The 14,688-nt window shown below is 43.3% G+C and overlaps 1 protein-coding gene across 2 annotated transcripts in view; it reads left to right on the top strand.

Annotated features, from left to right (window-relative positions):
* Window positions 1-3,497: 3,497 nt before the first annotated feature.
* Window positions 3,498-14,688, top strand: part of RASGRP1 (RAS guanyl releasing protein 1) — a 73,116-nt gene continuing 61,925 nt past the window's right edge. For both annotated transcript variants that reach the window (XM_081289090.1, XM_081289091.1), the window contains exons 1-2: window positions 3,498-3,730; window positions 8,472-8,656. In XM_081289090.1, coding sequence (XP_081145216.1) covers window positions 3,696-3,730; window positions 8,472-8,656 — 220 coding nt within the window. In that variant the 5' untranslated portion in view covers window positions 3,498-3,695. The remainder of the gene's footprint in view (window positions 3,731-8,471; window positions 8,657-14,688) is intronic.

The raw sequence follows: 14,688 nt of genomic DNA on the forward strand, positions 1-14,688 counted from the left end.
AGAGAAATGGCCTCACCCAAAGGATGGACAGAAAGACTTTAATTGCCCCTACTTAGCTGTTACAGAAACATTGACTCTCGCCTATCAAATAAGTAGGAGAGGAAGAAAAGAAGAAAACAAGGGTACAAGAAATGCAAAACCAACCCTTGTTCTCAAGGCCAGAGGGGCCTCATACACCAGGGAGACTATGGAGGATGAAGAGCAAGACAAAACTAATTACTAATTTTTAGATATTTAGAAAAGTTGCATTGCTCAGGTAGAAGCATCCAGAATACCTCAGGTATACCCTTTCCTTGGCTGCTGCCAAGGTTCTAGTCCTTCTGAGAATGCTAAGGCTGTGTTGGGGTGAGGCTCTCACTTCATCCAGCAATGATAGCCCTGAATTCCCTGAACCATGGCCTTGGTCTCCAAACTTGCTTGTATCTATTCTGCTCGAATCCTGCACTTGAGTTGACCGCCACAGAAGATCAATGCCCTTGGCAAAGTAGCTGTTGTAAATGTTAAACCTTTTTGCCCTATATTATTTACAGAAAGCCTGGCCAATATTCACCTTTGAGAGCCTCAACTGCAAAATCGAGGAGGTAGGCCTACTCCAGCTGCAGCTTTGCACCAGAAGGAGATCCTGCCCTTCTATTACTGGGACTGGGCCCACTGTGGAGAAAGTAGAGGCAAAGAAAGAAGAATCAGGGGAATCTGATGAGGTCAAGGGCTTTGGTTTTTCAACGTATTTCTTTTGTAATACGTTCAATAAAAAGCTGAATTTTTTAAAAAACAAAAATCTCAGGTGGGCCCAGAAACAGAATCAAATACAGGTGAAGTGTAGATTTTTCAGGAAGCCCAAGAGAAAGAAATTGTGGAGACTATGTAGGCTTCTTTCTTCCTTCTTTTTTTTTTTTTAAGAGAGAGAATATTTATTTTTTTAGTTCTCGGCGGACACATCTCTGTATGTGGTTCTGAGGATCAAACCCGGGCTGCACGCATGCCAGACGAGCACGCTACTGCTTGAGCCACATCCCCAGCCCTAGGCTTCTTTCTTAACTCAGCAAGACTCATTTCACGAATGAAAAAATAATCTCGACTTGTACTACTTATGTTTTGTGGAATTTAGGTATTTAAGTATATGTAACTGCCTGTATGTGTGTTTAATATTAAGAGTATACACCAAATAACCTATCTGTATACATAAACACATACTTACATATAAATATCATCATGTATTTACATAAAGATATATGATTAGTCACTTGGCATATATACATATGTATATACAGTATAAGTCTGGATTATTTCCTTGCCACATACAAGGCCTTTGGTGTCCAGAGACTGAGAACAGAGGGGCTCTATTCTCAACAGAAGCAATGGAGCAATGGTGAAGAGGGTCCCATGAAACCTAGAGATTAGAGCTCCAGGAAGATTACCAATTTTTCTGTATATAAGAGACTTTTAAGGAAAACACACATCCTTTCTTCAGAAATAATCAGTAAGGATGTAATTTTCTTCTTTGAGATCATTATATTCCACATTGCAAAACTGAATCAATAGCAGTTTATGACCTACATGTGTTGCTCAAAGCTAGCTGTTCTTTGGACGCTAACAAAGCATAAGACCTGATCCTTGACCTCATCATTTACAATATAGAGATAAGACAAAGATAAGATGATTCTAGAGATAAGACAAAGGCATGGGATATTATGTGGCAATATGAAGTCTAAGTAACATTTAACTTTCTGAAGGGCAATGGCAAAGAGCTCACTCTGGGACGAGATCAGTGAAAGGTTGTGTATCTGGTAGTTAGAGAAGATCTCTGAACAAAACCAAAGCCCACACACTCATGATTGTTTTGGGAAATAGATATGAATATAGGTAAAGATATGACTCTTTACCATCTTCATCCACATTTTTTGCTTGTCTGTGTTTTAGGGCTCACATGAGAGAGGAGGTATAATAGCACTAAAACCTTGTGAAAGTTAGAGCCCCTTAGTGAGGAATAGAGTCATTAATTAATAGTTATTGAACTTTTGCCTGCCCTTCTCTCTGGCTGTGACCAAGGACTTGGTTCTTCATATTACTCAGTGTTCAGGAGGGTTTTCTGAAGAAATATATTTATGGTCTCTGTAACAAGAAGAACAGAAAGCCTGGAGGCATGGCTCAGTGGTAGAGCACTTGCTTAGCATGTGGGAGGCCCTGGGTTCAATCCCCAGCACCAAAGGAACAAAAAAAAATTCCTTTTGAGAACTTGCCAAGGGGGTTGGAGGAAGGGGGCTGTCACATATTGTGGCCCCACTTGAAGCAAATGTATTGAACCCTATGGGGTACAAGTTTTTCAACTCATGTTCATTCCCAGTCCCATTTTATGTGCCTTATTCTTCATTTTTACACACTTCTTTTTGAGGTCATGTACTCTTGTAAGTGCTCTTAAATTGTTCTTTACAACAAGGTGGCGTATAAATATAAGGAAATATGTAAGTGACATTGCAAACAGAGGTCTTAAAGTCTAGAACCCTGTGGCTGGGAAGACAACTATCATTGTGGCTAGAGTTAGGGAATGTGACAATGAGAGTGCTATTAGGACAACCCTGCAAGGGATTATAGGTAGCAGATCTCAGTTCTCTGCTGTTTATTGGTGGTGTGATCTGAGGCATGGTATTCTCTAAACCTTTTTTTTTTTTTTTTTTTCTCATCTCTTAAAGGGTGACCTCTTTGTGATTGGGGGATTGGTTTAACTGAGGTATAGAAAACACACAACACAATCAGTATCAGCTATTGTTATTACCATCCTTTGGACAATCTGCTGGTGGTGAGTGGTGTGGGCCGCCACTCTTGTCATTGTAAGAAGGCTCTCCCACCCTTCCACCCCTGCTCCTTTTCCCACATCACCCACACCCACGAACTCCAGGCAGCTCTCTCGGGGTCCAGATACGGATCTCGCCTCCGGAGCGCATCTCTACACCTGCAGGCCTCCTCCAGGGAGCAGCGTACACATCGATGGATGGCCAGATCTTGCGAACTACTACCACGAGACCCAAATGCGAGGTTCCAGCAACTCCACGGCTGATTTAGTTCTCAGCCCCGACTCCGTGCTTTGATCGATGTGTACAACAGAGGTCTGCGAAGGTGGGGGAAGGAGTCCCAGGAGAGCCACTAGGTGAAGCTCGCTCCCTCGGGCTCAGGTGGTAGACAGCTGGACTCACGGCTCCTCTGTAAGGAGCGGACGTGGGCCCGGGACAGGGGTGATTCAAGGGAGTCGCGAGCCTTCCCCCTCCGCTGCTCTCCCTGACTTAACCCTTCGCCTGGGGGAGGTCGACAGTCGACGGGTGTGAAAAGAGATCTGTTTGAGGCGCAGGCCTTGGGGCGCTACTGAGTAATGGGGGCAGGTTTCGTAGAAGAGCTCAGAGCCCTACACGTTTCCTACAGCCGATAACATCAGCGTTTGTCAGGTGGTTAGTGCCGGCGAGTGTGTGTGCGCGCGCGCGCGCGCGAGTGAGGCGAGGGGGCGCGCTCACACAAAGTTTGTGCCTGCGGGTGCGCCTCTGTCGGCTCGCCTGGCTCCGAGAGCTGCAGGCGGGCGGCCGGGGGCGGCGAGGACCCGGGGCGGAGAGGCCGGGCTGGAGGCGGCGGCCGTGGCGATGCGCCGCGCCCCGCCGAGCCCGTCCCGCCGCGCTAGGTGAGCCGGCTCCAGGCGCTCGGCCGCGGCCATGGGCACCCTGGGCAAGGCGCGAGAGGCTCCGCGGTGAGTAGAGGTGGCGGCGCCCTAGGGACCGTCAGTTTCCTTTCTTGGGGGAAAGGACAGCTGCGCGGGCGGCCCTTGCGATCCTCTTGTTGATGGGCAGACGGGAGTTGCGGGCGACAGGGACCTTTCTCCCAAGGGAAGCTGTTGGAGGGGGATGGAGGACCTCGGGGAGCCGGGGTCTCAGCTGACGTCCGAGGAGACCCGCGCGAGAGGCAAACGGGTCCCGAGCGCCTAGCAAGTCGCGCGTCGGGGGTGGAGGAGGGATTTGGGGCTGTGCTGGCGGTGAGGCTGCGAGGCCGAGTTCGCCTGGAGGGATCCAGAACGGCTAGGACCAGTGCCCTTCACCCATGTGGTACCCAACCTCCGACCTCCTCCCGAATTTTCCCCGGACACCCGAACTCCCATTTTCCCACTCGCCGACTCTCCGCGCCCCCAGCACCTGCTGCTGGCGCGGGGCGCTGGCAGCGCCACCTGGCGCTCTCTTTCGGTCCTGCCCCAAACGGCCAAAGGCGTTTGTAGGGAGCAAACAAGCGGAGGTGGCACCGCTTGGTTGCCCCTGCGCCAGAGAAGTTTCCGAATCCTTGGTTAGCAAACCATATAACTTCTGAATGAGAGCCCTCACTCCTCCTCTCCACCACTGGGATTCTAGAGAGATGCTTAAGAGGGTCTTGGGATGACAGGAGATGAAGGAAGAGTGACACTTAGTTAAAGGGCTCTTGGCAAGAGAAAAAGCCCTGGCAGGGCCAGGCAAATGAAGAACTGACTCCCAAAGGACCAGAAGTAGTCTGCAGCCCAGATGACGTCCGGTCTCGGTACAGGGCAGAGCAAGTTGTGCACTTCACAAATCCATTCACATAGACTAGGATATGACTGCGCCTGCCCAGCCTGCACAGCCATACCGACAGGGCCAGGGTGCTTTGTGATGCTGGACCTTCTGTACTTACAATCCCCTGGACTAAGGTTTTTCAGTCCTCAATGCAGTCCTTGCCCCCACTACGTGTATCTGAGGGTCCGCCTCTGCACTTTTCACTAGACTGGGAGAGAGGAGCATCAGTTAAATGGAGTCTGTATTATGGGGAGGAAAGGACAGGACTCCTAGAATCCTCACTAGAAGCTAATGGAAGTCACCTTCCCCTGCAAAGCAAGCTGTGGGAGTCCCAGCTCTCTCCCTCCATTTCATCTTTCACTCTTTTATGCTGGATTTTATGATAAGGTTAGGTTGCAACTGTGACCCCTCTGAGATACCTGTGCCTTAAGGGGATTTCACACAAACCAGTTCAGAGTTTTAACAACATATTTCAGTAAGCTCTGTGGGGCCTTGGCCACTTTTAGGTCAGAAACACCTTCAAGTTGGGGCTTGGGTTGTGATTCAGTGGTAGAGTGCTCACCTAGCACGTATGAGGACCTGGGTTCGATCCTCAACACCACATAAAAATAAATTAATAAAAATAAGTATTTTGTCCGACTACAACAAAAAAATAAAATGTTAAGAAAAACACCTTTAAGCTAATATGGGTATTTTGTTTTTTTTGGGGGGGGTGTCTTGTTTTGCAAATTAAACTGGCGACATTTGGCTTAATTATCCTTTAAAAATATGCTTTTTCAGAACTAGACTATTCATTATATCATTTGTCAAAACACTCTTACACCTTCCTACAATAAAATATCTCATAAATCCTTATCTGCCACCATTTCACCAGAAGAGACAGAGGAGCAATTTGAGGATTTTTCATAAAGCAACCAGTCAAGAGACTAAATAGCAAAAGAGCCAAGTTTCAGTTTATGGAGCAGTTAATCCTATCTTAGGGCAGTGAATTTTTAATAATTCCCCTCCCCCATTTCCAATGCCCAAGTCTGGTATCTCAGGCCTTCCTACTTTCCAAGTTGCATCTCACCTTCCCCCTTTTTTTCTACCCTAAATACTTCTTTCTAGATCTTTCTTTATTCCTATCTATCACAGTTCATTCTAATTCTGGTAAAAGCACCTACCTCTGAGAAGTGCCAAATGAATAAAAATGGTTTCCCTTAGTGGCCACACCAGGACACGTTACTAGAACTAGAGAACAGGGTGGGCTAAGAAGTCCTGATTGACCAATGCCACCAACTAAGAAAGAAAATCGAATTTTCTCTGAATCTCCAGTCACCTCCCAGCTTCAGCAGGATGAGCTCTGTTTGCAAAGCAGGACAGGTGCCTATGTGCTGTGCTTTTGCCTCTTTTCCAGAGTCTAGGGAAAACTACTGTGGAAAAGAGAAAAGAGACTTTTACCAGGAAGGTCAGGACTTGTGTCTTTCTCCTACTCTGCCTTTGGAGGTGATCTAAATGATGCTAAGGCAGCAGGTGAAGCAGAAAGCTAACTAATCCCTACACTGGGCCAGGTTTAGGGAATTGTCAGTACTTCCAAGAAGGGAAGGGAGCCCAGCTGGGAAATATGGCATGGGGCCTAGGAGGCTGGGTTTTAGACTGCTTTGCCCTGGTGGCCAGTCAGATTGCCTTTCCAAGCCTGGACCTCTATATCTATAGGCAAGGAGTTTGGAAAATGAATGTGAAAAATCCATCCGGCCCTGAGGTTCTGAGGAGAGTTTCAAGGACCTGAAGAAGGAATAAGGACAGAGATTCAGCCTCTGTATTGTAAGCTATGTTTTTGAAGGCTTCAACTTGTTTTTACATTGAATTAACCTTTTCAGCCTCTCTGTGAGTCTGCTTGCCAATTCTGATGTAGTGGAAGGTTCACAATTGAAGGCACAGTAAATATTTTTTACTTTAAAGCCATGGAGGCTCCGGGAACAAATCCCAATCCGGCTCAAGTTGTGCAACCTTTAGGCTCTTTTCTAACTCAGCTTGAGTATCATGATATGAAAATAACAACTTCAGAGACAATGCAGATCCCCAACACAGTGCCCCCATAGCATAGGTACTCAATTCATCGTGGCCATTACTGTTTTGTTTTTAGATTATCATTTTATTCTGAGGCTATCATAGGACCTGAGTAAAAATCAGTAATGGCCAGAAACTTGTTTGAGTCATCAATTCACTCTTTCAGGAATCACTGCCTTGGGTTAGCAAAACTCAGTAACCAATTGGTGATTCGTTTTAATTGGCCTCACTCCAGGTTGGAACAGAGCCTATTGCTACCACAGACCAGTGTCCCAAAGCTAGTTTGAAACAGAACCTGAAGCCCCGAGGTGCTCCCTCCTTGAGACTGGCCTGGTACTGATTGGCCCGTGTTCAGAGAGTTGTCTTATGGCAGGCTGGCTTTCCAAAACCCAGGTGTGCTCAACATTTTTTGTTGATCTAAGCACTTAGCCCCTTCTGAGTGAGATATTATCTTGTCAGAGAACCAACACTCACCCAGAAACTGCTTCTCCCTCCTCTGAGGACATCGTATTTCTTGTCCTTGACCCTCACAGGACACTTACTTAAGAATTATGTAGTTACCTTTTTATTATCTCAGTCTGATTCCCCAACTAGGTTTTTTTTTTTAATATATTAAAGAAATTCTAGATTGCCTTTACATAACACCTAATATACAATGAGCATATTTTTTGGCATACAAAGTACCCTCAGGTATACTATCTCACTGTGGTCCCTCTACTAATGCAGTGTCTTGCTCATAGAATAAGCACTAACCAATTAATTGATTCCATTTTGTGTTGATCATAAAATGTGATGAGCACAAAGTCACAGTTATGGGGTATATGTCTCTTGCACTTTGTCCTTTCTCTTCTTTGGGAGTAAACTGGGAAAAAAGCCACAATAGGGAAGGAAAATTAGCTACATGCTAAAAAAGCTATGAGCAGCAACACCTATCAATGCCCTTAAGAGATTTCAGATATGTATCTATGTGAATGTATTTTTTAATAAAGAGGAAAATAAAATACTTAATGTTCATGAGAGTTTTGCAAAATAACTCATACAGACTAGGCCATGACCAAAGGTAAACTAAGTGAGGAAAATGTAGGGCCTTAGGATCCTGGATCCAGATCCAGATCCAGATCCAGATCCAGACTTCTCTTTTTACATTTAGTTCTGGAACAAACCTCTCTTAGCTCAGCTTTCTTTTTTAATTGTTAAGGACCCAAGCAAGTACTTCATGGAATAATGTGTAATGATTAAAATGGCCTATAATGACTACCTGTATTATCAATAATGACACCGTTTCTTAAAATTAGCCAATATTTGTAATAAAGGCAGAGCTAACTTAAAATCTAAATACCACCACCATGATTCCTCACTCCATATGCTTCAGTCTTTGACTTCTCCCTTAAAGTTCTTAAAGATGTTTCTGAAGCTGCCTGGCCACCTGCAACATCTCTGGTTTTGCTCATGAAGAATGAACTTAACTGAAGACTAGGCCAACTTAATTCTTTTAAGGTCCAAGTCAGGGGCCTAACAGCTAAAATAAAAATATATATATATTGATAGAAACTAAGGACTGCCAAGATACAGTCTTGCCTCTGCCTTTCCCCTTTGGGAACCAGGAAACAGCAGGACAGAGCAATCCTCAAGCCAGGGCAAAGAGCCATAGTTGCAATCCTAAAATCTCACCTGTCATTTGCTGGGGAGATGTCTCTTTAACAGCCAACCAGTCCATTTGGTGCATTTGCTAAGTGGGAGGGGTATGTATTCTATCAGCCCAACTCTGGGGATTAATTGTTTTATCTCCACGCCTTTTGCTGTCCAATCTGCCTTCAGAGCCTGGAGCTGCTCTGCTTGCCCTCACTGCCTTCTCTCTTTCCCCAGGAAACCTTCTCATGGCTCCAGAGCTGCCCCTAAAGCAAGACTAGAGGCGAAATCAGCCAACAGCCCCTTCCCTTCCCATCCCAGTCTGGCCCAGATCACCCAGTTCCGAATGATGGTGTCCCTGGGACATTTGGCCAAAGGAGCCAGCCTGGACGATCTCATTGACAGCTGCATTCAATCTTTTGGTGAGTTGGCTAATTGCTCGTGTTCAGAGAAATCGCTATATTACTTTGTTCTTCCCTTAAAAAATGTTTTATAGAATAGCAACCTAGATTGTATTTTGGCTTTAAAAATAGCTTTTGAGCCTTTGAAATGTTGGAGACAGTCTGCAGTGCCTATGGCACATGACTATGTGGGTGTAATAGGTCGTGATGAGAGGTGCAATTTAAAGTGAAAAAAGTTACTGAACAGAGTTTGCATTTTCATTTTTCTTAGGTTGGAGATCTGTCTCATGATGAAAAATATCATAAAATAATATTGTGTGTCTGGTCCTCTGACACTCTTTTGTCCTTGTGTTCTTGGGGCAGATAAAGTCTGTTGTTACGTGAGCAAACATTGTTATCCAACAGAAATTTGAAAGCCTTCGAATCATTTGGACAAATAATGTCTTGATAATTCCTCTTACAATCTGGAATTGCAATTGTGTCTGTGATTAGAAGATTCTGGTTAATAAATATTATGATGGAGGATCAAGGAGCTGGGAAGTGAGCGTGTGGACACACATACAGGCAGCGAATTATCCAGACACTGCTCTTTGTCAACACCTGTACTCATCACAAAGGGTACTCAGGCTCAGCGGAGCTATAAAGCAATTCTCTGAAAAGATTTATTTTTAATTTTATAAGCACTATCTTTCTTTTGATTATCATTTGTGTACAAGTGATTGGAAAGTGCTAAATATTTGCTTTGTTCCAAAAGGGAAAAGATTAAATTAATGGATTTCTATGAAATCTTTGAATTCAAAGATTTCCAATATCCAATTCCTCTGTGTGCCCCTTTTTGTATTCTTCCATCTCCCACTGGGAAGAAGATGAGTTTTGTTGGCTCAGCTCTGTAGCTCCCACCCCAGCCCTGGTAGCCTCCTAGAGAGCAGAGAGGAGGGTTAAGCGGATCCCTGGTAGCACTAGAGCTATTAGATCTCAGAACTAGTCTATTGACTGGACATGTTTAGTATTTAGTTAGACTTATTTATAGAGATACTCATTTAGTACAACACTGAATCAACTATTTCAAAATTAGTTTAAACAATCATTCCTAAACATCAATGCATCAGAATCATGTGGAGGGGTTTTTTGTTTTGTTTTATTTTTAAGTAATGCAGATGGCTGGACCCCACCCCCAAAGTTTCTGCTCCAGCTGGTCTGGAGCAGGGCAGGGCCCCCAAATTTGCATTTCTAACAAGTTCCCAGGTGATAGACATGCAGCTGCTCTAAGAACCCCACTTTGAGAATCACTGTTTTGCAGTGCTGTTTATTGTAGACCTTTTAACTTGAAAAAGAGAGAGAAAATCTAGGGGTATAGTTCAGTGGTAGAGTACTTACCTAGCATGCACAAGGCTCTGGATTTGATTCCCTGTACTGAAAAATAATGCAAGGGTTTTATTACTAGTAAATTCCTCTTTATTTACCTTTTGATCTTTCAGTTAAGGATGAATTTGGGAGCAAAATGAATGATTTTCTTTTTCAAAATGTTCTTAGAACACACACATGCAAAGAGATAAGTAAAGACAGTGGAAGCCAATGGGTACAACAGCCATTATTCACATGCTGCTTGTATCTAGTTCCCAGCTTGGATAAATTGCAAAGTTCCTTACCCACTTTTTTTTCAGTCGTATTTACTGGTCCTTAGCAGAACATAATGATTGTTTTATGAAAAATGACTTATTTTCTTGCTCTTTCACTATTAAGAAAATTGGGATCATTAATATATTTATCATATTATCTTTCTTCCTCAGAGCCATTCAACCACCTGCTGAGTGCAGGACTCTTTTCCTAACATTCAAGTAATCATGACATCAAACAGAAAAATATATAACCAACTGCAAAGTCCTTCCCCATAATAACCAAGTGTAACCCACTCCTCTCAACAAATTCTACAAAGGCACTAATACATTGTTTTGGAATGTGTTGAACTCAAAAACATTTAATAGCTGGGCTGGGGTTGTAGCACTTGCCTAACATATATGAGACCTGGGGTTCACTTCTCAGCACCACGTGTAAGTAAATGAATAAAATACAGGTCAATCAACAACTAAAATAATATATACACACACACACACACACACACACATATATGTATGTGTGTGTGTGTGTGTGTGTGTGTAATAGCTGTAAAAATCCCACTGAATCTAATGGTTTTTTATTCATTATCAAGAAGCATTCTTTAAGCCCCTAATTGCATCTGACTTGCTGGGCAATGTGTAAGGGGAATGACAGTGACCAAACCCCCATGCCACTAGAGCTTATGATACCTGAGAAGCGTACTATTTAGAAAAACATATATATTATATATAAAATATGTACATATATGCACACACAAAAGATGGTTGATGATAAATAAAGGTATGCAGGAACAATATGTGCTTTTCACCACGCAGATGTATACTGTAAGTAAGTGTACTCTGGTACAAGGTGGCAGATTGAGGAGCGTGGCCAGTCTCCAGACTGTCTTGGGCCTAGGGAATGCTATGGGGAAATGATAAGGTTAGAGCTCAGGGTTTGTTGTAGTATGTACTGCAGAGTTTCCTGTCACAGAATTTACATGAAAGAGGCAAAAAAAAAAAAAAAAAAAAAAAAAAAAACTCTGTCTAGAGGGGATGGGAATGCTTTTTATTCTCTTCTCAATCTTCCATCTTTGGTTATCAGTTGAGGTATCTGTTAGGATATCTGTTGGGATATCTGTTTTGTATCCGAGCTACAAAAAAAGCTTTCTTGAAGATAGACTGACTAATTCATTAGTTAATTTGGCTCCAGCCTCGCTATCCGAAACAGTAGCCAGTAGCCACTGGCCACACCACGGGTTTATTGTCATATGCATTTCAATTAGTTAAAATTAAATCAAATTGAAAATTGAGTTCTGGAGCCTCACTAGTCCTAGTTCAAGTTCAAGCAGCAGTGCCTACTGCTGGACAGAGTAAATAGGGAATATTTCCGTCATCACAGTCTGTTTTATGGTACTAGAGAGGGTAAATGGTTGACTTGAAGGGGAAAAGTAGCGGATAGATTTTTCTGGAAACTATGGGATTTGCATTTCACTAGCATTTATAAGTGACAGTCTGAATACTGTTAGCATCACAGGCATTCAGAAATCTTTAGGGATGGCTGTCTCTAGCATTATTAACTGTTAATTTTATCACCCACACTGTTCTCAGAAGAAGTGTGCATTATAATGTTTATGAGAATAGATAGCCTGCACATACAAATTAAGGGTATGTCTGAAGGTCTCCAGCAGACTTCCCAGTGCCTCACACAAATTTACAGACCTGTGATTAGAAACTTAGTGCCTTGAGTCATAATTCATGGCTCTAACCATGGAACAGCCCACTCCTATCTTCTGTTCTAATCAGAGGTCATGTTTTACATCCTCAATATATTACTGCCAGTTAATCCACTCTTCAGCTGATCATAATGAGGCAAATCATCACAACCTGGTACATTTATATCAAATGTATATGAATCATACCATCTGTTTCAGAGGTAGAAAGACCTATGAGATCATCTGGGCTTTTTATTTTTTATTTTTTTTCCACTTTGTAGTAGGGCCGTGAACATTGGGGACAAACAGAAGTCTTTAAATGTACAAATTCATGAAGCCTCTCCTAGTTTCCTCAGTGTAAGGCAATTTCTGATAGCATCAGAAAAGAAACACACACACACACAAACATACACACACACACACACACACACACACACACACAAGACCCAGAAAGCACCTGTCTGCAAGCAGCCCTTCTGCTCTGGGGAGGGGTGAAAAAGAAACTCAATATTTTGTTTTAATTGTCAAAGCAAAGAGAAATGCATCCCGGTATCTCATATTTATGGACTATCATTTTTTTCTTATCACTTCTTATGTATTGATTTTCTTTTATACTCAAAACAACTCTGAAATAGGTCAGGTATTACTATCTTTTTTTGGACAAACAAGAAAGTGAATTGAATTTCTGAGAATTGAAACAACTCGCTCAAGCCCATGGCCTAAAAAAGAAACATGTTGCTCATGTTCCTCCCCTACCCCTGGCAGCCACAGCAACCTGAACTGGGGCCGACTTGGATATTTCTCTTCAAACCCTCCTTCCTGCACTCAGGAGACCTACATGCCACACAGGACAGGCCTGTACCTAATTCTGCAGGCCTGGCCTCTCCAGATTAGAAATTTAACCCATTCCATGTAAGAAATATTTGTTAGATCCCATCTTTTAGACCACCAGGCATCTTCCTGAATTTCTTTTTAATTAATGAATTAGTATATGCATTTTATTAATGCTACTCAAAGACCTTGCAAACTGGAAACAGCCCAAAATGAATAACATATTTTCTCCATCACGAAGCTGCTAGATGTTAAACATTTTGTAGACCTTAATTAAAGATAAAACATTATATCTGATTTTAAAATCAGAGTCAAAAAAGGCAAACACACTTGTTGGGATCACAGTTCCCCTGTTGGCAAAAAGGATTTCTCACCACTCTGCAACTTCAAGTCTGTGCACCAGAGCAAGGTGCCCGCAGGCAACCGGAGAACAAAACCAGAAGATAAGGGCCATGACATCAATGGGCACTTAGACCCAAGAACTGGGAACAGCAAGAACCAAGTGAAGAGTAAGGTCAGGAAGGAGCCCTAGTCTTACCCCCTGCTGATGATGGACTATATGAAGCCCACAGCTGACCGAAAAGCCTCCTCAGTGGAACCCCTAGTTGCTGGCAGTCATGACCACAAGGTTTCACATGTAAAGCATGGTTCTGGGGTGCGGCTCCCAGGCACACCTACTCTTAGTCTTCGGGAGTGAATTGCCACTTTGTGGTCAGGATGCCTTTTATTTTAATGAGCCCTCTGTTGCATCTTTGATTGGCTGGCACCACCCAGTGCCTCAGGCTGGCATGCTTGCCCTCTTATATGCATAAGTTAAAGTGACCATCAGGTCTTTGGAAGGTGGGAAGTCCCCTGTGTGCACTGTTCACAGCAGGCCTCCCTCAGTAATAGAGGATTATTGAAAAAACTCAGGAATTCTGAGTTTTTTCAATAATCATCCAGAGATGAATTTTACTGCCAAGAGAGACAGTCAAGGACTGACAGTAGTTGAAAACTTGCATACTACATTCTCCTAGGGCACTGTGCTTTTACCTGTTTTAATCCGGTTATCTTCCTCATTACTCTATGAGGTGAGTATTGTTTTGCTCTTTGAACTGCTAGGGAATTGAAACTTGGAGAAGTTCAATGGCCCGTGTACAGTGCAGCTCATTAGTTGGTAGGAAGCTGACCTCTGGTTAAGTTATCTCAGGCTCAAGACGTTCTGCTATACTTGACATTCTCCAACTGCGATGTGAGGAGTAGTCTTTAAGGGAGGGTGTTCAGCATTCTATTCCTGTAGGCCAAACCCAGAACTTTCTATTTGGCCAGTAGTCACTCTGGTTTTGATGGAGGTGACCTATGACCTACGATAAGACTGCTGCATAGCCCATTTGCTTCCTGGACATCCCAGAGGTTTCTCTCACGCTTTCTAGGAAACCCTGAAGAGCACAAATCTCTGGAGAAGCAATGGAGCAAATAGGTCTTTCAAGCTATGAACTAGAAAAGCACATGAGGGAAATAGCCTCTTGGGGATCTTAAAGCAGTCCAGCCTTTGTGTAATTAAGAGGCCCTGCCTGTGAGCAGGTTTGAAACCCAGGGACAACTACTGTCAGATTTTCCTGCCTTCCTGTTTCTTCTCAACTAAGGTAAACTGTCTATAGAACTAAACTAAGTCTGTAAATCTTTTGACCATAGAAATAAAGAGAATGTGGATGTCTGTTGTAACTATAATGTGATTGTTTGCATTCAAAGGCAACTTTCCTACTGTATGTTTCTACCTTTATGCAGCACTCAGTCCCGTTTCATAAAGCATGGCAGGGGCAGGCTCCCTAATTAACGCCCAGCCTCCATGGGTTAGAGGCTTACAAGTAGTGGCTTAGCTGGAGAAGGGCTTCCCAAGAAATCACCCAGATATACCACTTCACCAATTAAT

This window comes from Spermophilus citellus (assembly GCF_964194105.1).
Source record: "Spermophilus citellus genome assembly, chromosome: 4".
NCBI classification, from domain to species: domain Eukaryota; kingdom Metazoa; phylum Chordata; class Mammalia; order Rodentia; family Sciuridae; genus Spermophilus; species Spermophilus citellus.